We start from the raw sequence: 21,850 nt of genomic DNA, 5'->3' as shown, positions 1-21,850 counted from the left end.
AAACAGCAAAACTACTCAAAAAAATCTTCATAGGTTATAAAAAATTTTGCACATAAATATTCTTCAACCTTGAAACATTAAAACTGATTATGAAATATACTTGTATCATTTTGCTAATTGCTCAACAGGGATTGTCTCTTCCGCTTGACTACTGGAGGATTTTTCTTGCGCCTGGGGTTCAACTTTACGTTTCCGTTCCTCTTGATTCGATTTGAAGCGGAAGCAATGAGCTACAAAAATAATTGTATGATTAACAAAAAGCTTGGCACGTATTCTGAAATAAACTCAATGATCTTACAGGAAACATAAACAAGCTTTTACAGAAAAATGACTAATTTTCACCTTCAGATCATATTGAAATATTTTTTCAGCAATTCTAAAAAGAAACAATCTAAAAGCGTTTTAGGAAACAATGTTTCTTTCTTGCAACATCACTTGAACAATGATTAACTTTATGATTCCAAAATTACTCCCTTCTGCCCTCCAATACAAACACATAAGATCGTATATTATTTTGCTTTATCTAATTCCTAGGCAACGATAAAAACAATAGCCTACGCCGTAGACCCTCTCTTCCAAACGAAGATAGGGTCTACGAATAAATGATGCAAAGCTTGCTACAGTCCGTTGTTAATTTATGCGCAAATATTTTTAATAATTGATCATTCCCAGATCCCATTGGGGCATTCTTTGTCAAGCTCAATGAGGTGCTTAATGAACCATAGTCAATTGAAAGGCCTACTTTCTATTGACCGATGCATCTTGTGTTTTGAAACGCAACTTGCACAGATATACAGGCAATACCAAATGCCTCCGCGAATATGGTTTCATCAAACTCCACTACACCTGATCGTCGATTTGTCTTACATGTCCTTAATTATGTAATTATTAATGCTCTCGCATAAATTAGGTTCCAGAATTTGAGAACGGTCTGTAGCAAGCTTTGCCTCATTAATTCGTAGACCCTATCTTCGTTTGGAAGGGGGGGGGGGGGGGGGGGTCTACGACGTAGGCTATAAAAGCAACCGCTTAACAAAAGTACCTGGACAGTCCAGTATTTCTGTGCTTGTTTTAGTTTTACAACATTTTCGACAGGACAAATGAAGACATTTAAGTCCCTGGAAAGTAGAATCATTAAGATTATAGTGATTGCAAAAGGCAACTTTGAGTATATCAAAACAAAAGTTGTCTTCTTAAAGAACCAGCAAGCATTGGTAGGTGATATATAAAAGGCAGATAAAGCTAAATCCATTAAAACCTAATATTTTACCAGCCTTAAGAATAGCATCTCTAGACATACAAATGAATAGATCCCTTGTAATAATATGTTTGTCAGTGTAATAATATGCTGGTGAAAAATATACTGGTAAATCCAGTGCAAAAAGTTTATACGGGGAAAAATCTCAAATCATGAAAAGTATCAACACACCACCATTTTTTATAAATGCAACTTGTAGCGATGATTCGAAATTGGCTTAAGAATATAGGCAAATTTTAACGTACCCTTGGGTTTCCTTTACACACTATGCAAAATATGTATTTTGCTGTAAAATAAAAAGCATGAAAAGTGAGTATTTTATAATACAAAATAATAGCATTTATATAGTACAAGCACTATACAGCACGCTATAAAAGTGTTAAACAGCGAATTACAAAAATTCTAATCTGCACATTGCGAAAATTGCTATACTGCACAATAGCAAAATAGTTCAGGGCACATTACGAAAATGCTATAGGGCACAACATTAATTCATAATTTTCTGGTGCAGTCGAAAGCAAATTCGTATAAGAAAACCTTTAAAATATTCCAAGAAAAGACTTGTCTTTTTACACACAAAAAACGGCTGTAAAGCCTTGGCCAAACGAATGTAGCATAATCACAAATATCTTCCAACATTGTTGGATAAAAGATGTTTTATTCGTATGACCAACACATTCTACGATGTTTTACAATGTTCTATGATGTTATACGAAATTTCATTTCCATCAAACGTTTCAAAAAACAACTCTTTTCTCATGTTTGAACAACAATAATGCGTTCGTTTGGCCACCCCTTAAAATATTTGCTTCACTCGTGCAAACGCGTAGATCAAAATTTTATAAATAAAGAGTAGTAACCGTAGGAAACTGTGCGGCAGCGCTTGATCATCGCAGATGTTTCAACATCTGTTTGACTAGTTTGGCCAGGTCACAAAAAATTGCCTAGCAATGTTGGTACATTGATGCTGGGTACTGTTTTACGGATGTTTGATTGTTTTGGTCAAGCCTTAATACTTTTCCATTACAAACAGAAGGCAAATGAAAAACACCCAAACCACATTATAGGTTGAAGCAAGAGGTTAACAAAAAAATGATAAAGTCGGTATGATGTCATTACCTGTGGTTTTCGTTTTGATTCTTTTGAGCTGTCGTTCTTGCCTTTTGACTGCTTTAAATGACGGTATCCTTTTAATTTTATTTTCCCTATTTTCATTTTTATGCGAATTTTCTGCATCAATTTGAGATTTTTTGTTGTTTTCTTGAGGCTTTGGGCTAAACAAAATTAAGATATTAAATTTCACTTTAGATATTCAAGTCTATTTTATAGGAAAATATATAACAGCTAATTTATAATTAATAATGAAAAAATAAAGTATGTTGTCCATGGGCAATGATACACCGTAATATGGCAAATCATCCTTTACTTATTTTTAAATAGTCTATCACGTAGTGGCCTTTATAAATTTCTATATAACCTACATTCAAAGTCGCGCTACTATATACAGAAGAAAATTACAAAAGAGCTCAAAAGAGCCATGGCATTGAGCATATAAGTAAAAAAACATGATGTAGAAAAGTGACGCCAAGGAACAAGAGGGGGGGGGGGTTAGAGTTTCTAATGAGATTTTTCTTTGGATAATGGTTCTCATCATGCATTGTCTATGACGCAAGCTAATAATAATTAAATTTACAAAAGACGGGTCGTACCAGAAATGGTAGCTGTATGCGAGCCATGTTGTCCAATATAGAAGCAAAATTACTGTATGAATTAGATACAAATCTATTTCTTTGGAAAATACAAAAGGGCAATGAGCTTTTATACCTCTCTGTAATGAAATGCACTGCTGTTTGACTATTTACTTCGAACTTTGAGATAAAATCAAAGCTGGGAAACTAATTCTTATACTAACGGTGGTCTGACGTAAGGCTGGCACCTCCAGTAAGGAATCTTTCCTGGTTCAGTACTGTCTTTTCCTTCTTGGATGTCAGTCTCTGCATCTTTCTAAGAACAGAACAAGACCGAATAAGAGGCTATTGCTACAACAAGTATAGCAAAATTAATAATATAAAATTAATGTAGATTTTATGAGATCTTAGTAAAATGACACATGAAGAAGCTTTGAAAATGGGACGATCCAGACAGATGGAGTGGGATAGACGTTTTGTTATTGGAGGACTGTAATATGGTAAATTCAGGAAAGTAAAAAGGGATTAATTGGGATAAAAGAGATTTACCAGGAGATTGGCAAATGATGTAATAAACTATGTAATTACATTTAAAAATAGTATTATGGATTTGGATTTTCAGTAAGCTTATAATTCCGTTTTTTATTCAAATAGTCCGGTTAAAGTCTAAAATCATCTATGTCAAAAATAAATTTAGGTACAAATGTTGTGTTAAATTTTGGTCATTGCAACCTATCCACATAAGTTGAATATTTGGATCAAGTTCTAGCTTCCTTGGTAAAATATTCATAACATACTAGCATTAAAAATACTTTCTATTTGTGGAAAAAAGACGAGAATAAGTTGGCCTAAGCTCAAAGGCCTTTGCTTATCCCGACTAATTCGACATATATAAAATTGCTCCCTGTAAATATATTGATTTAATGAATTGATGTTTTAGAAAATGAAAACACTAATAGTTCTCTCCCTTTGATTTTCCCATTTCACTAACTGCATTGACGAATTTCGCTTTTGAAGCTTCTTGGCAATAGCATGAAAATACTCCACAAAATAATGTTCAGCTTACGCGTCTATTAGAAGCCTGCTAAACTCTTTTTAAGATGATGTCACATTAAACGAAGATCAAAAATTGAGCAAGAGAAAATACTGACTGAGCAAAGTTTTTTCAAATCCTGTCCAATCTTCTTCATTTCTTCAAATGACTTCACTATTCCAAGTTTGTATCTATAATCCGGAAATTTTGCTAATCTGCAAAATAAGCAATAGATTATGAAAACACAAAATTATGTCTGCCTGAAATGAAATGTTAGCTAGTGAAGGGGGCTCATTATATGAGAGGGGGTACAAAGTTGCAATCAATCACCCCCAAACAGATTTATATTATTTTGATCGCAAAAACTCTCATGTCATGTGGTTTGAGGCGGTCAATGGTAGTTTTAACTCTACGTAATGACCCAGGGTAGTCACAGCTTTTGCTCTTCGAGGTAAAGTTCCCTGTATATTTGTATATATGAGTTTTTGCTTGTAGTGTAGCCTGTAGTAAGAAATGTTAATTTTTTGTGGAATGTATACATCATAAAAAAAATTTCAACAAAATAAAAGGATTAAGGGTGAGGAAATAAACACATTCCTCTGAATAGCTTTTTGTGACTTATTCCTTTATGTGTTAGATAGAGGTTTCAGCAGTGAGCCATCCCTCCTGCCTGATAATTCTCGGACAGAAAGAAGCAAATTGTGAACTTGACTGCATAAATATCCGTAAGGGGAATATTTTAAATGAACTTTAAAGGCTCTACCTAGGAATCCCGTTAATATGAAAACAATTCGTGAAATTGATAGTTTTAATCATATCCAAGAAAACTTACACATGAAACCATATACGAAACAAGTGGCCTCTGATGTAAGAAAGATGTGGACAGCGGGTATGGTATGTGAAGGTAGCAGGAGGTGAATACTTCTCAGCAAACTCCAAGTATTCTTCCGATATTTCCCACACAGGAGGATTTAAGTTTCTGAAAATTGCTGGGTTTGTCAAACTGCCCTCTATGAAGAATAAAGATCGGAATCAGTCATATCTCAGAAAGTCTACATAACAATTTCATCTTTGAAACAACACGTATGTCAACAATTATCCAGAAGCACTGCATTACATTGAAAGAGAATTCATTTGCACATAATATATGGTAAAATCTTTTAATAATAAAGGTATTGACAGAATTACGAATCGTGTTAAAGCGTTGATCCTTTTCATAATCTTTTAAAGATCTTAAAAGAATTGACAACACAACACAACACAACACAACAACACAACAACACGACACAACACAACAAAACACGGCCCAACACAACACAACACTACACAACACAACACAACACAACACAACACAACACAACACAACAACACAACACAACACAACACAACAAATCAGACAGGTCTATAGCTATTAGAGTCAGACAGGTCTATAGCTATTAGAGACGACTGTTCCACAAGGTTCTGTCACAACTCCTGTTTTATTCATCCGTTTCAAAAATGATCTGCTAACCTCCACCGCTACAAGCATTCATTTTTTTGCAGGCGACACCTATCTGAGCTCTCATTTTCCTTTGATCTCTACAATCAACACCTCTCTTCAAAGAAACATCTCAGCCTCACTTCTCACTGATGACCTTGCAAAAATCGAGAAGTGGCGTAAAGACAATCTTGTAAAGTTTAATCAAACAAAAACCATACAGATTGTTATTTCACGCAAACACAACCCTGACTTTCCTCCTGTCTCCATGAATGTTACTGATTTAGAAATTTCTGCCTGTTTCTCACAACTCGGCCTTTATGTATCTTCTAAACTTGATTGGAAATCTCACATTTTTTTCTATCGCTAAACACTCCTCTCAAAAACTTACGTTCCTTTCTAGAACACGATGATTCTTCTCACCATCAAAACTCTTAACAATTTATATAAGTCTCAAATCCATCCTTCCCTGGAGTACTTATCCAATATTTGGGGTGGTTGTCCTAAATCTTCCTTGCACCCCCTTGTCAAAGTTCAATCTAAAGCCATTCGTATCATCAGTAACTGCAACCTCACCAAGTTTCTTAAGCCTTTTTTCCATCAGCGCTATGTCGCTGATCTCGCCATTTTTATAGATTTTCAACGGCCATTGCTCTCAGGAGATCCTAGATATGAATCCAGGCCCCCTGAGACATTTACGTAATACCAGATACTCTTCTAGTGCTCACCCATTTCAAGTCTTTTTGCCTAACGCACGAAATCAATCCCACAAACCTTTCTTCCTCTCTAGTAAACTTTGGAATGCCCCTTTCCTAATTCCCAAACTCTTACAACCTGTCTTTATTCAATACATATAGGGCCTAGCTATAGGCGCACGAACCTTTTCCTATTATCACCAACCTAAAAAAAACTCTTAACCAAAGCTTGCAATGCTTTTGAAATATTTAAGTCACTGACAAAAATATTTCAGCAGTCAACAGGATAATTCGTTTTTACAATTAGGCAGCTAACCACAAATACGGTTTACCAGTATTTGAAAATATTAGAAAATACCAATTTACCAGTTTATATTTGAAAATTCCAATACCTACCTGCCTCTGTTTTTGTTTTAAATGTTAATTTAATGTCGGTTATCTAATGCCTTTTTTATTGTCAACATTCCATACGATATTTTGATATTAATTAGGCTATTTAAAGTCGTTATCTAATACTAGTCATTCTATTCAATATCAATATGCAAAATACTGTAGTTTGTGTTGTTTAGACAACCCTGCTTTTCAGAAAACTATAATTTAAAGAGTCATTGCTAACAATGAGCCATTGCGCTACGCAACCATCTCATAATGCATTTTTAGACAGTCTAAAATCAATTTTGGTTAATCCGTAGAAGTTTACCACCATTGTTTGGATCTTCGCCACGCTCGCAAAGGCCCATTGTTAGCAATGAGTCTTTAAAGTTAAGGTACACGTCGTATTTTGTAGAGGATAAGAGGTCACCGTTAGCCTGCTGCAAAATTGCTTTATCTGGCTGTAAGAATGAAATGCTGCAAGGTAACAGCATCGAAAGAGACGTATGTGAATTATTACAATTATAAACAAATTAAACGTACCAGCAGACATAACACCATCAACTCCAGTATAATCGATGCACTTTTGTACGTCACTGCCATACTGTATGTTACCATTGGCGAATACAGGAACTGACACATTCTCTCTGCAATAGCACGAAATATGCTCTCAAGTCACCGCAGTAAACGCAATGAAAATTGGCTCTCATAACACAAATACAGAAAATCTCCGCAAAACAGACCCCTAAAATTCAGAGCCCACAAAAATTCTTTGATTTCTTAACTTTTTTTTCAAATTTTATTTTAGCCTAAAAATAAAAAATCCCTACTCTAGAAAGGTATCGTACCCATACATATTTATTGTCACGAGACACCCCTACTTCAAAGCATTATAGATCGGGCTTATCAACAAAATATACCTTTCACAAATGAGCTCAAATTTTAAAAATATGTCCTGTATAACAGAATTTATAAATATCCATGAACCAAAGCATGCATCTAATACTGTCGCGTTAACGACGAAGTTTTGTGCACTGTTGTTGCAAGTGCAAAAAATAAGTATCTTTTATTATAAATACGTCTTCTGTGCTAACTGTTCTTTTCTCTGCCAAAGATACCGCGAACACACCCAAAATCTTGCATTTCCCCATTCATTTTTTATTTTCTTTGCTTCTTTTAACTGGTTCCACACTTGACTGTTTGTCTTCATTTTAAGCTCAATAGAGAACCAAAGCGAAACATCATCCTTTCTTACGCAAGAGCAAATCCAGCTCAATTTCACTCATCAAATTAAATACCTAATCATTCTTAAAAAAACTCTAACCCACTCCTCCTTATCCTTTGCTAGTAAATGCCATTGTGGGACATAAGGAGTGCTTTCAAAAACAGAAAAATACTAAAGATTTAATGGACAAAAACCTTCATGCAATGAAATTTACATAAAATCGTGAATTTGTAAATATGCAACCTTACTTTACTGCCTTGATATGATCCCAACTTGCCAATCCGGTAAGAGGCCCTTTTTGCTCTCTCGTTCTACCATGTACGGTTATTATCTGGCAATCAAAAGGAAACGAACCAGTTGTCTTTAATACTTACTGACATATTAGATATTGAGGTAATATTAACCTGTGGGGCGTACTTTTAACTGAAAAAACCTTTAAGGTTTCAAAAGGCCGATAGGCCCAGTTAAAGTGTTCCGTTAAAACTGTTTCTTCTTGCCTGTTAAATGGTTGCTTCTTAACTGTAAAATTGTTGCAAAGTGGAAACACAATGCACAACAAAATCATAGCTTTGTGAAAAGCTGTTGGCAATTTCACACAAAGCATATAATAATTCCAATTAGCCGACTTTAAGCGAACAGATGTCAAAACTAATTGAAAACAGAGGCATCGGGTAATTTTTCCCATTGGTTTCATTCTTGAGGATATGGTGAAATGTGTTTTTTTTAAGAAATTTCTAACTACCAAGAATTTGGCAAAAGAATTAAACTTGCTGCACATAACATTATGTCAGATGAACAAACATTTACGGGTTTTAATAACAAAGGCATGGCTTTATAAAACGCTAACGAGCCCAAAAGAGATATGCCATAATTTTAGCTGGTTTGCCGCTCTAGAAAACTGATTTGCCCTTGAAGAAAATTTGAAAACTTGCTTAGCAGTCTACACGATCTATAGAATAAAGTATGTTTATATATGCAGTCTAAAATTAGAAGATGGATTTAACTTGATGGATCTAGCCAGTCTCAGTAAAAACTAAGTTGTTTAACAAAAACCTACCTTGGCACCTGCTTTTTCGAGCATTTTTGCATACTCTACTGTTTTGTTGACATCTTCGTAAACTCTTATCTTCACTGTTAGTGGGATTGAAAGCTTTTCACTGGCAAGACTGACTAAAAAGAGAAAATTTCTGGTAACACAACAAGAATCTTCAAAAGATATTAAAATCAATAGATAAGAGACTAAGTAGAAAATTCACATCAAAAAAGCCTCTTTCGAAAAAATTCTGAAATTCTCTCTTAACATTTGCTAGGCAACAGCTTATTGTAGTTAATCTACAATATAACAACATTTAAAAGTTGAAAGTAAATGAAAAACGTGTATTAAGTAAGAAGTAAGCCTTTCAGTAAAATCTCTATGATCATGCTTTGATATTTAAAGGAATCATTGCTTCTTTAGTATTTCATTATATTTAGTCTTCCAAGTTGAGTTTCAAAAATAACCCAAGATTGAATGAATTCTAACAATAAAGTCACCCAAATCCTTTAGATGACCTAAAGGCTATACTACTAGAATGTTACTTTTTTCTGAATGATCATCAAATTTGTAATAGCTACGATAATAAATAGTATAACAATAACTTTGACAATTTGATAAAAGGGAAGCATTTTTGTGAGAACTTGATATGAAAGAGAAGGGATTAATTCTGAACATAACTCATAAGTAGTAAAACTTACCCATTTTATGAAGCAATTCCCATTCATCTTGCAAGAAAGCACCATAATGTCCTAGAAATTACCAGGGAACCCTCAAATTTATGAGGTTTACTAAACTAGCAAATAAAATCAAATAGTCAAAGCTTGCCATAAATCAGCAGTCCAGCATAAGGAAGTAGGGGAGATAATAGGGTTTTACAAACATGCAATGGAATATAAAATTTAGGGGCAATTGCTTGACTCAGCTTAAGAAATTCAACATTTCAATAGAATAACTTAAAATTCTAAAATGTATAAGAATGAATATTCCAATGTGATAAAAATTGTTCCAGAGAGAGACATAAATGCATTCTATAATTTCTTCAAGCCCCTTCAAGAGTAAAAAAATTTTGAGACTGTAAGATCTGGCCATGGAGGTCTTCATTTACTATAGGGGGAATAAAAAAATTGCATTCAGTTTGCTAGCAGGCTCAGGGCATTCAGTGGAAGATGCACTAAGGTGCTTGGGTACATTGGAAATTGCCCAGGCCAGGTCACAAGTACAAGTCAGCTGTGCATGCAGGGCAGGGGCAGCCCATGATGACAAGTTTTTGATGCAAAAATAAAATTGATTGAACAGCCATGAGGGCTGAGTGGATTAATATGAACGTTTTCTTATATATAAGTTCCTAAACAGTCCTGACAAGCCCCAAACCTTGTCTCAAATTCCACTGTATTTCACCGCACATTTCATACCTCTTAATGCACTATTATCATAAAACTTATGTTTTATTGTTTCAGAACCAATTATGCCAAGTAAACTGTAGGTTCAAGACATGTATCAAAAGATTTTGCAAAAAGCTCTTTTGTTCTGCAAAAAGTGGGGTCCATGATATTAGCAATTTTCTATATCAGCCTAGTCTCAGCATTTTAGAGAAGCATGCTCTAGTGAATCAGCATCTTGCTAATGCTTTGCATAGCCTTTACTTGAAGATCAATGAGTGAAACACTGTTTAAACCCATTGGCAGCACTAGAAAACCTGTTCCAAGTTGATTTCATTATTTATGCCAACCACCAAGTTTTTTGAGTATGCAGAAAATTATGCAAAAATAAACCAAGTAAGATGAATCTTCATGACTCTTGCAAGGTTCCCACTCCCCTACTCCCCATTAGCAATTCTCCAGGAAATAATAGCACCTGCTAAAAAGACAGTCATGATTAAATACAACGTATAAAAAACAGCTTTACTGAACAAATTACTATTTTCATAATCTTATGCCCTTACATTTTGTTTGAAACATAGAAATTGTTTAGTAATACCCTGTGGATTAACCTTCCATCTTTGTCAAAATTGCCCTTGCCATTTATTACAATGACATGCCTAGTTTCTGTTGTTTGACTAATGAACAGCTAGCTTGAAATTTTTGTCAAAGGTCAGTACAGTCATAATATATTACTTCTAAAAGCCATTTAGTTTTAGAACATTTGCTTCATTTTGCTTCAAAACTGCTTCAGGCCTATTCAAAGCCTAAGAAGGATAAACTTAAAAGGCACCAGAAAAGAGAGTAGTTTGATTCCACCCCTACATAAAATACTCAAGGTCAAAAAATACACTTCTATATTTAAATTATAGTCATGATGGTATGTATTTTAATAAGTTTTGTTCTAGAAGAAATTAAAATTCCAATTAAGTATTCAAAGATGCATTTTCAGTATAGCGGAGTACCTCTTCTAGCAATTATTTGGGGACAACCAAGGTTGAGGTCAACAGCATCGCAATAGGGCTGAGCCAGTAGTGCTGCTTCTGTGAATGTCTCTGGATCATTTGCACAAAGCTGAAAGAATTAAAACAAAAATTCAACAATCTTTAATAAAGTTCACATACATTTATATTGGCTCAGGCTTGATATGCAAAGGTTTGGAATTTAGAAGAAGTTTCTTGAAAAAAATAATTTGACAAAAAGACAGAGACACAGAGAAGACAGATATATTCGAAAATTCATTCTGTCTCATCAAAAAGAGCTTGAACAAAGGATATGGGGATGGATAAAAAAGAGCAATGGGAACACCCATGTTATTGTTTTGACCAAAACAGTATGGCTGGGGGTAATGTGTTCCATGTTATTGTTTTGACCAAAACAGTATGGCTGGGGGTAATGTGTTCAAGAAAAAAAGAAAATGGAATGGGAATACAGAGCGGAGACATATACATAAGCAGAGTAATGGAAACCGGGCTTTAAAGAGTTATAATGCCCAAGCCCCCCCCCCCCCCCACCCCCGCAAATGTCATTAAGATACCACAGACAAAAGAAATTAAAAATTACTTTAGAGAAAATAAACAAGAAATTAAAGGAACAAGAGAGAAAAAAATAGTATGTGAAAACACAGAACTGCGCTTGCAATAAAAGGCATGCCTCAGCAGTTATAGGCATATAATATTACCAGGACTGATGATGCATTTAGTTTTCTACAACTAGTGATAAAAAAGTATGGATTTATGAAGGAATCTTGCTACTTGACCAAATTAATCCACTCTTCAATGTAAACTCAACTGACTTAGAGATTAATTAATAAAATGGGGAAAAACAAAGAATACTCGTAAGAGCAGGGAGTTTTGGAATAAACTTGTCAGTAGAAAAAAGTGTGGCAAAATAAAATGCTCAAAACAAAGGATTTGGAATAAATCAACTACCTTCCTGAACTGACCTTGTGGACAATTTGCTGATTTTGAATATTCTGGTTTTTAGAAAAAATTACTTTAGGATATAAGGGATCATCTACAAATAATATTTTTCCCATTTAACAGAATTTGACAGTTAATGGTTGGATGTCAATAGTAAGGACTTGAGTAAAAGTGCAAGAAAAAATATCTTGATAACAGCCATAATATAAAAATCTAGTAATTTAATATTTGCCCCAAATTCAGAATTATTAATGGACTCTAGCTGAATCCCCTCCCTCCTTAATTGGTCAATTCCATTATCGGTGACAAACCTTGCAGGCCACCTCGGGAAGGCATACAATCGCACATGCACACCTTAGCACCTGCCTTGTTTCCCCAAGAAGTGCAATTTATTGCACTCCTTATCAAGGCTCTGAGTTACTGCCTTTACAGAAACATTCTGAGGCCCTTTTTAAACAATAATGTTTTCATTTCATATCCTTAAGCATTTAACTTTTATATCTGATTCAACCATTTACAAGTATCAGAATGATTTCAACTCACATTTAGAGTGTTTTCTTTTAAAAATGAGAAAACAGTATGAAGCAAATCAGATTAGATAATTTTCATGCAAACAGAAGTCCGATCCAGTATAAACCAATTCACATGAAATGAAAACAATACCATTCAAACAGGGCCTTAGCATGTTTACACTTCTTCATTTTCAGTTTTATTTGTCTACTGAGAAGTAAATTGTCCTTTTCATGTAACTTTCACACTGCCTCGATTTTTGTGAATTTGTTTCAGATCATTTTCAAAGACCTGTTTTTGTGCTTTCATACTGCTCACAGAATCCAAGTAAAAAATATCGGTTTTGTGCTCACACTGCTCACAGAATCCAAGTAAAAAATATCTGTTTTTTTGCTCAAGCTGCTCACAGAAACCAAGTGCAGTTTTGTGTGTTTATAATAAATTCTTTTTTCTATTTTTAAAATAGCTTTGAAAAAAGAATATGTATGTTAAGCAAAATAAGTAACCAATTCAAATCTTATAATAATTCAAATTATACTTTGTCATGCTAATAGTAGCACCCATAGCACCCCTTGATATGACAAGGAGTGTGATTCACTGCAAGCCTGCAAATTTATTCCAAGAATGGCCTGCGGCATTATTTGTTGAAGGCTCCGAAGGTAGGCACATGGACCGTCTTTAATATGCTCCTGAGTATTTTTGATAAAGCCTCAAGTGCAGAACAGAATGCTCCTCTGTCTGCATATTTTATTGTGAAAATTATATGTGTTATAAGGATTGTTTGCACATATTTAAAGTGCTAGTGACATGAAAAATAAAAGAACTTCACAAAATCCATTAATTACATTGCATTATATAGAGTTGGCAGTGCTGAATGGAAAGGTGTAATTATTTCCTGCATATCTATTCATTAACACAATCATTTCCAGCTTCAAAGTACTGGTTTTCATCAGTCTTTGTTCAAATAAAAAAACATGACCAAAGAGGGTCATTTCCATGTTACCGTCTTTGTTTGTATTCTTTGTATAACTTGTTTTCTCATTCTGAAGCAGCTACCTCGTCATTAGATGAAACATTTGCATCTGAAAATTCCTATCAGACCTTAGGTTGCTTAACATTTTCAAGGCTCTGTTGGTGTTTATGATCGTCAATCATAGAATAACACATCAGAATACGTTACTCTCTCCAGACTCTCTTTGAAAAACCTTCTCTGACTCAAACCCCTTAAAAATGAGCTGGTGGCCCTTATTTTGACAAAATATTTGCAGATATAGAATCGGTGATATTTACTGTCTAAGATTAAACCGCTTGTAAAATTTTGATTTTCATGTCAGTGGCACTTTATGTAAGGAACCATTATGACAATTAGGCCTGCTCGGCTTCGAATTCCTTTTCATCTTGACAACAAACCTGGACAATAAGTGGCCTATCCTCTTGACAGCTATCTAGTGCATCTTTCCTATAATTAGCGTCACGAACAAATACTCCAGCGTGCCACATCGGTGTGTAACATAGATCAGCACCATATTTCCTTGACAACATTCTAAAGGCCAGTTCAGACTGATCAACCATCGGCGCTAACATAAATTTCGGGCTACCAAGTACATCTCTGTAAAATTCATACCCGTTATATTTTGACGGCATTATAAAAACTGTCTTTATGATTATGTACTAGCTTGCTTCCTTTGTTCCTTAACAGTTTCTTGCATTACCTTGAGTTGAAATAATAAGAAGATACGGTCATGTTGAATGAACCTCGTTTCTAGAACTTAAAAAGAGACTAGTAACAAACAATCGCCAGATCTAAGCATGACCAGACGAATACCCCTTCAGCTATTTCTGATAATGCAATAAATGAATAAATAACTAATAAGTAACATGCAAGTTCTATTAATTGAGCGGCAGCCCGCCAAACCCTATAGCTCCTACGCCTAGTATCGATACAAGGACGATCGGACGACGCTAAAATATTATCCGAAACATGTCGCCAGTCTAGATGTTCTAGTAGTTGTTGTTTTTTATTTGCAAAAACAATGAGGATGTTCTCCTAGAGGGGAGAGCTTTGTTTCCAAAGTTGGTACCAATAACAGACAGTGGTGTAGTGGAGGGGAACGCGGCATAACGGCGTTATGCATCATAAATTGTTTGAGCTGCAGCGTTACACTACCTACCAAAGTAAACAGTGCCGTCATGCTTCTTAAATACTAGCACCTTTATACATATCAAAACAATATGACAAGCTAATTTTCGACAATATAAAAACTAAATTGACTAGACTTTCAATACTTGTTTCACCTAAGGTTTGAGCACAAGAGTGTTTTAGTGTGTTTTAAAGTGATGAAAGCCATATGAAGATATTGCTTTTGCATTTTAGACATCTCAATTGGGCATGCGTGCGTAATTCGGAGTTCCTTTTGTCAATGATTGTTTACAGTGCCATAATAAGGATATTGTTCATTGGTCACAAAATAAAGGGCGGGGTCATAGAAGAAGAAAATGAATATGCTAACCTGTGTCAGCTGATAATATCAGAAAACGAAACAAATGAAAAATTGTCGAAAGAATAACAATAGGATGGCAAGGATTCGGGCACAATGGATAGAGTCATACACATATGGTGTTTTCACATTGAAACTAACAGAAGTTGGCAGTGGTATAGGGAAGCATGAAAAGAGCAATGTTCGAATGAAAGCAAGAAAATGGAGAAAGGATATAACAGAGTGTAGATACCAATTCCTACATCAAGAGGATGTGAAAGATCTAGAAAGGGATCTGCAGAACATTGTGTATATCACTAGGATAAGAGTTACTCAAAATAGAAAGAAATCAAGAGGATTGCAAAAGCTATTGGCCTCCTTTGGCCTGGACAGCTAATGGTGATGTGTGATGGTGATGCCTTATGAATTTGTGTGTACTTTAGGATATGTAAATAAAAATATTTAGTATTTATACACAATTTAATAGTTAAATGTTCAATGCAAGTATGTATTAAAAACACAAAATATGATTTCTGAAAAACTAATGAAACGCTGTTTCTATTTTTAACTTTTGTGTTATACTAAAATTTTGCTACTACACCAGTGGTACCAGAGCCTCAGAACCCGATGTTCAGGTATTATACGTCGATGCAGTGGTGAAAAACACAAGTATATATTTGTATGTATGTATATATTCCCTAGAGACCAGATTATAACTGTATTTTTGAGACGCTAGCACCCAGGGTACCAGAATCACAATGGCACAATAGCTAATAGATAATCAAACTCTCCTGGGTGGTAGGAACCCAATCCATAACAGTGTCAGCTATCAAAGTGCCCGAATAACTGATAAGATGTTTTGAAGTTTCCGCAGTTTCTCATTATCAGCCGCCCACTGTTTAACCAAGACAGGACAACTGCATCTAAACTGTGGCCTTCTAGACTCTGATACAATTCTTTTTGTATCACGCTTTAAACTAAAGCCTTCAATTCTTTTTATCTTCTTATCATTAGCTTAGCAATGGGGGGGGGGGGGACGAGGCTCAGAAAGTTGGTGTATGGGTAAAGTGCAAATATGCAATAAAATTAGTACCTCAGTGAGGAGGAGTTTATATTTCAGACAAAATTAAAACGTCTTTGACGACTTCAAGCAAACGATTGTAAGATATATTCTGAAATGTATTTCAAGCTAATCTAATGGGTGTATCGCAAAATTTTTCGTTCAATTTGCTTGCAGGAGACCTTTGTACCTCTACAGAATATTTGACAATTTCCCCTAGTTATAGGTTTTGGAACTTTCAGCTGAGAATCGCAGATTGTTTAAATATTATCATGAAAGTAGGAAAAAGCTGCAATTCTGAAAACTGTCCTACATTGATGGGACTTATTGAAAATGTTAATGTAAGTAAACAAATTTTGTGAAAAGATTTTCTAACAAGAGTGCCGCAAGGATCAATTCTGGGTCCCCAACTTTTCATAATATTTTTCAATGACATAACCAATGTGATAAAAAGTGCAAAAATTGTGAAGTATGCTGATGATACAGTGATATATGTAGCTGATAAAGATGTAGCAGTTATTAATTCTAAGCTCACCAAAGATATGGATGCTATTGCCAAGTGGCTGGACGAAAATGCGCTGATAATAAATGTTAAAAAAGGAAAAACTGAGTTGCTTCTTTTCGGAACATCACAGATGATTGCAAAGCAAAATGAGACACTCACTGTCATGTACCGAGGCGCAAATGTATTGAACACAAGCCATTACAAATATCTTGGCATTGATATCGACAGCTCTTTGAATCTCAATAGCCATTTTGACAAATGTTTTAAACGCGCATCAAGCAGGCTGAGGCTGCTGGGAAAGCTTAGAGATTGTCTTGATCTCACCGCTGCGGAGACGATTTATCGCTCACTGATTCTGCCTACTTTTATCTACTCTGGAATACTACTGCTGAAGCTAACTGACACCCAAATAAGAAGACTAGCTTCGTTTCATAATCGCTCGGTAAGAACAATACAAGGAAATTTGAATACTGGCGGAAGAATTCAGTCAGTTGTCAGTGCAAAAAAGATTCGTGTATGTAAGCTGGTACGCAAGTGTATTGACAAGGACATTTGTGACACTTTTCAAGACTACTTTGAAATCAATGACCACAATATGAGAACAAAAAACAATCAATGTCTTGTCAATCTTCCAAAAATTAAAACTGAATATGCACGCAAATCGTTTCGTTTCATGGCAGCAAATATTTGCAATGAAATGCCTATCAACATACGGAAAACGGAATCATTCAATGCCTATGAACAGCATCTTAAGCAACATTTTACCTAGGCTTCTTATTTTAGATATGTAATATATGATTTAGGCTCCTTATTTTTAATATGTAACATATAGTATTAATACAATTGCTGTAATTTTTTTTTATATTTAATATCTTTTTACGTTAATCAGGACACACATTGATAACAGCAGTAACGTTGAAGTGTTAATCCTGTATAAAGATTCGTGTTACTATTATTATATTATTTTCATCGTCACGTCAATGTAAGTAAAAAAATACCGCTCAGCATACATCAAAGTCTTCAAATTTATTTTTAGAATATTTATGATTTCGGGCCAAAAAGCGAATTTTAAAGATGTTTATTGAATTTTTCCTATTTATCCCAGCTATGACTATTTATCCTCTCTCGCCGGTAGCTGTTTTCCTATTTGACCCCGAAACTGCGAAGGAGATCTCTCTGTAGACAAAGGCCTAAATTTATGTGATGCATTGACTTGGATGATGTGATGCATGAAATTGGATGATTTTACGTGCTGAAATGAGGTTAGTTCCCTGTTTCGTGTTTTTTCCTTGCTGTTTTTGAAGATTTCCCTATTTGACCCCAAACGGCGATTTCCCTATTTGACCCCGAGCGCGTCGATCACTCAGCTGATTTATTTTGAGAAATCTTGCAACCTTGGTGCAGGATGTTTGAAATTTGGATTGATATGAAGAGAGTGTGTAATTTGCGATTACTACCTTTTGCTATTAATTTTGAATTAAAACGGTGCTTTTTTAACGAGTTTTGTCTATTTGCTCCCGTAGCTACGGAGGAGCCAAGCATCAAGCTAACGTAGAAGCAAAACATTGCGATTTATACTGCTAAAATTACCGTAGTTGAATTAAAAAAAAGCATCTTGAAGGTAGTTTGAAACATGCCGAATCCGATTCTGAGTTTTGTTTTGAGATATCTGTCCAATTTGTGGAGTTATTAACGATTTTCCTATATGACCCCGATTTCCCTATTTGACCCCGTTCCCTGTTGGACCCCGAGCGCTACCAACATCTCTTGTGGTTAGTGGTGGTGCTGGTGACTAGAGTGACGTTACACGCGCCTGCAGTATTCAAACGCGTCAAGTATGTATCCGAATGTGCACGAGATCAGCTACCTTACTTTGTTGAATATATCATTTTATTACACTTTTAATTGTTATCTCATTCTAGATTTGCATTAAATGCGTTAGATGCATACAAAATGTTTTACACTCGCACAAAGCATAGGTGCACAAGACTAGGCCAGCCGCGAACACAAAATATGTTGGTGTAATATGATCATGGAGGGTCGAGTTGAGGACCCTTCTTGTAAAATTGAAATAAGACGGAACACTTCATTCATATTTCTTGGTATCAACTACACTTGGGGTACAAAAGTATAGAAACGATAGTCAATCATGACAGCTCACAGTTGCGAAGGGCGATAAATTTGCGAAACAACATTGCTAGGTGAAGTGAAGAGGCCTCAGTTGCTAGTGTCTTCAGCAGGAAAATAATGCGTCATTTCCATGTCTTTGGAATAAAAATAAATTTGAAGGATAATTCAACTGTTTTGAGAACAAAAGTAGGGAAAACGTTGAACCAATATTCAGAAAAAATTTTGAAAAAAAATAATCGAAACATCGATGAATGATTAAAATAAAATGTTGGCGAGAAGAAGCACAACATAATTAGCTCATACTCAAATCTGGATACATTTGCGTTTGTTCTGACAAAAAAATTATTACTTGGAAGATTCCTTTAGGTGATATATTAGCCTGCAGATTATTGATAATGAAACAAGACAAACACCGTTTAAAGGTGACGTTTAGTGATCAAAATAGTTTATTGTCTAAAAAACATAAATAGCTTCGACTTGATTCTATTCATGATGTATAAAAGCACAATAAATAAAAACCTTTAACACAATGTTTTCATTGTTTCTTGTGTAGATGACAAACATATCATAGATTCTAAACCCACAGTCGTTTTGGTCAAATGAAGAGGTCAATGGTCACTTGCCTGGTCGGTCATTCCATATCAAATCAACCAGGGTCTGTAACCCTTATGTAACAGATTCAGGAGCTTTTTTGTCCATCTCTAAAGTATGGTCAATTATGAGAATTCCCCAAATTTGAGCTAATTATCTCAAATCTTTTCTGAGATATACGCTTACAAAGTTTTGCTATTTTGTCCAATTATTTGAAAAAGGGCGTGGCACTTTATCATGGTGATTTGGCTAAAATACTAATAACTTCTATGTTTCAACTATTTTCTATGTTTCATTCAATTTTGTTTTCAACTGAAACTCTGTAAAAAAATGTACATTAACTATCGTTCCCAAGCCCTTTGCCTAGCAATTTTATTTCGGGAATTTATCGCCTTAGGCCATTGGCAACTATGAGCTGCCATTTGAACTGCCGTTTCCCCATAATTTTTTTTTACCCTATGTGTATGTTTAAACTGGCGTAAAATGCAACTTAACAACCGTACAGTTGCCATGGCATTTCTCTTCTTACCTTAACCATACTTTTCAATGAACCTGGTCTTCATTGAGTTTTCAGTATCCCAAAAAACCTCAAGGTTTTTGGACTTGAATTTGATTGATAGACATGTTGTGAATTTGATTAACAGCATGTCCAGAAAAAAGAAGTTTTGGCGGGAAGTGTCAAGAGAAAAGGTCCTGAGGGCCAAGGCACACTAGATTGAGCACATACTATTCTTTTACTTATGAAGTGGCTCCAAAAAGCATGTTTTGGCAATACCAGGATGGAAAATTTGATAATAAGGCAGTGGCCAATTGAATTACATGACATTGCAAAAAATAAATTGTAATTATTGCCAGTTTATGAACTGTTTATTGTTTTTAAACAAATAGAAAATATATAGCTTTTAAGATTGTAAACAAAGCATTCTTCATTGGTGAACTTTGCTAATTGAATTCACATAAATAAATTAAATTTAATTAATTAATTAAATTCTTTGGTGAGCCTGGTCAATCACGTTAAAAGCAAAATTTTAAACTTAGTAGCATAGGAAGGGCGTACTTGTTATCAGTTATCTGTTTAACAAAATATCTGCAACAGCTTACCAGATTTCATAGTTGGCAATGTATTTGTTTTTGTAATATAACTGACATTAGAATACAGGCTCATTGGAAAAAAATATGAGATGTGCCTGCCAAAAAAAGTTTTTGACCCTGACCTGGAATAAAGTTCTGAAAACATTATATGTGTCCTGGAATAAAATTCTGAAAACATGATGCTTGTCCTTGAGTAAAAAATAAAAAGCTGATGGTTTGCCTATAAACAAATTTTTCTGATAAAACATTTTCTAAACTGGTTTTGAAAGTTAACCTCTTCTTGAATTCCAAATTAGAGCTTAAGAGAATAGCTCTGTAAAGTTGGCAACACTTTCTTTTTGTTACAAACCTGGCCCCTTACCAGATAAAGTATTATCAATGGGCATACCTGTGCTAGAAAAAAGAGAAGATATAATCCTGCCCCATAATTTTTAGCTAAAAATGTGTCCTGTTGGCATTCTCATTCCTGGTTAGTCATATTATCAAGTAAACAACCTAGGGTACTAGCATGGTCTGTCCTGCACCTCTGAAAACTTCACAGCCATGAAAGTATTCATTTCATTGTAGATACAACTAAAATGATTGTCTTATACATCGCCCAAAGTCTTGATGGATTTATTGCTGAACCAGATGGCTCTATAAGTTGGCTGGATCCATACAATGACAACACTGAAAGTACATATGAAGAATTCCTTAAAGGAATTGATACTATTGTAATGGGAAGAAAAACTTATGACCAAGTCTTAACATTTGGAGACTGGCCATATGTAGAGAAGAAATGCTTTGTGTTTACATCAGGAGAAATCAAAGAGCCACCCAGCAATGCTGATGTATCTAAAGTTGGAGGAGATGTGAAAGATTTTGTCAACAAAGAATGTAAGGACAAGCGAGTTTGGTTACTTGGTGGAGCTGGACTCACTGTGGCCTTTAAAGAAGCAAGATTGATAGATGAGTATATTATTTCCACCATGCCAGTGTTGCTTGGAACTGGTATCCCATTGTTTCCACCATCAAAGATAAAAATAAATTTGAAATGCACCGCAACAAGATTATTCAAGAATGGCATTGTTGAAAACAGATATCTAGCAGCCTGAATGCAGTTTTTATCTGCCCTATAAACAATAATAAAAAGAACAAACTTTTGATTATATTTTACCAAAAGTCTTTATATATCTCGTTTCTATAAACAAAATCGCTAATGTATTAGAACTTCTTTTTATCATTAAACTTTCTCAAAATTTTCATTCTCTTTATGCAGGGGCGGATTTAAGCAACAATGATTGGGGGGAGGGTGTTTGACACTAATTTCTGTGCCACATCCTTCCGGTCACTGGTAAATGATGGAAATGCCCAGCTTTGAA

General features: G+C 34.9%; 2 protein-coding genes across 4 annotated transcripts; one reads left to right on the top strand and one right to left on the bottom strand.

Moving 5' to 3' along the window:
- Window positions 1-12: 12 nt before the first annotated feature.
- Window positions 13-14,385, bottom strand: LOC135691533 (tRNA-dihydrouridine(16/17) synthase [NAD(P)(+)]-like). Its single transcript, XM_065209402.2, has 13 exons — window positions 14,045-14,385; window positions 11,168-11,276; window positions 9,483-9,533; window positions 8,806-8,918; window positions 7,997-8,079; window positions 7,067-7,170; window positions 4,812-4,989; window positions 4,098-4,194; window positions 3,171-3,262; window positions 2,378-2,532; window positions 1,504-1,544; window positions 1,043-1,118; window positions 13-230 (listed from the first exon to the last, which is right to left on the bottom strand). Exons 1-13 carry the CDS (start codon window positions 14,276-14,278, stop codon window positions 106-108), a joined length of 1,458 nt encoding a protein of 485 aa, XP_065065474.2. The 5' UTR covers window positions 14,279-14,385; the 3' UTR covers window positions 13-105.
- Window positions 14,386-17,808: 3,423 nt separating this feature from the next.
- Window positions 17,809-21,727, top strand: LOC135692000 (uncharacterized). 3 transcript variants are annotated; one of them, XM_089112279.1, is made up of 2 exons: window positions 17,809-17,938; window positions 21,057-21,727. In XM_089112279.1, exon 2 carries the CDS (start codon window positions 21,068-21,070, stop codon window positions 21,581-21,583), a length of 516 nt encoding a protein of 171 aa, XP_088968405.1. In that variant the 5' UTR covers window positions 17,809-17,938; window positions 21,057-21,067; the 3' UTR covers window positions 21,584-21,727. The 3 variants fall into 3 exon arrangements, with proteins under 3 accessions (XP_088968405.1, XP_088968404.1, XP_088968406.1); XM_089112278.1 differs by lacking the exon at window positions 17,809-17,938 and adding an exon at window positions 18,379-18,511; XM_089112280.1 differs by lacking the exon at window positions 17,809-17,938 and adding an exon at window positions 19,348-19,461.
- Window positions 21,728-21,850: the final 123 nt, after the last annotated feature.

The sequence above is a fragment of the Rhopilema esculentum genome, chromosome 13 (genome assembly GCF_057945365.1).
Source record: "Rhopilema esculentum isolate cy_ngs chromosome 13, ASM5794536v1, whole genome shotgun sequence".
In the NCBI taxonomy this organism is placed as follows: domain Eukaryota; kingdom Metazoa; phylum Cnidaria; class Scyphozoa; order Rhizostomeae; family Rhizostomatidae; genus Rhopilema; species Rhopilema esculentum.
This window is presented reverse-complemented; position numbering and strand designations above follow the sequence as displayed.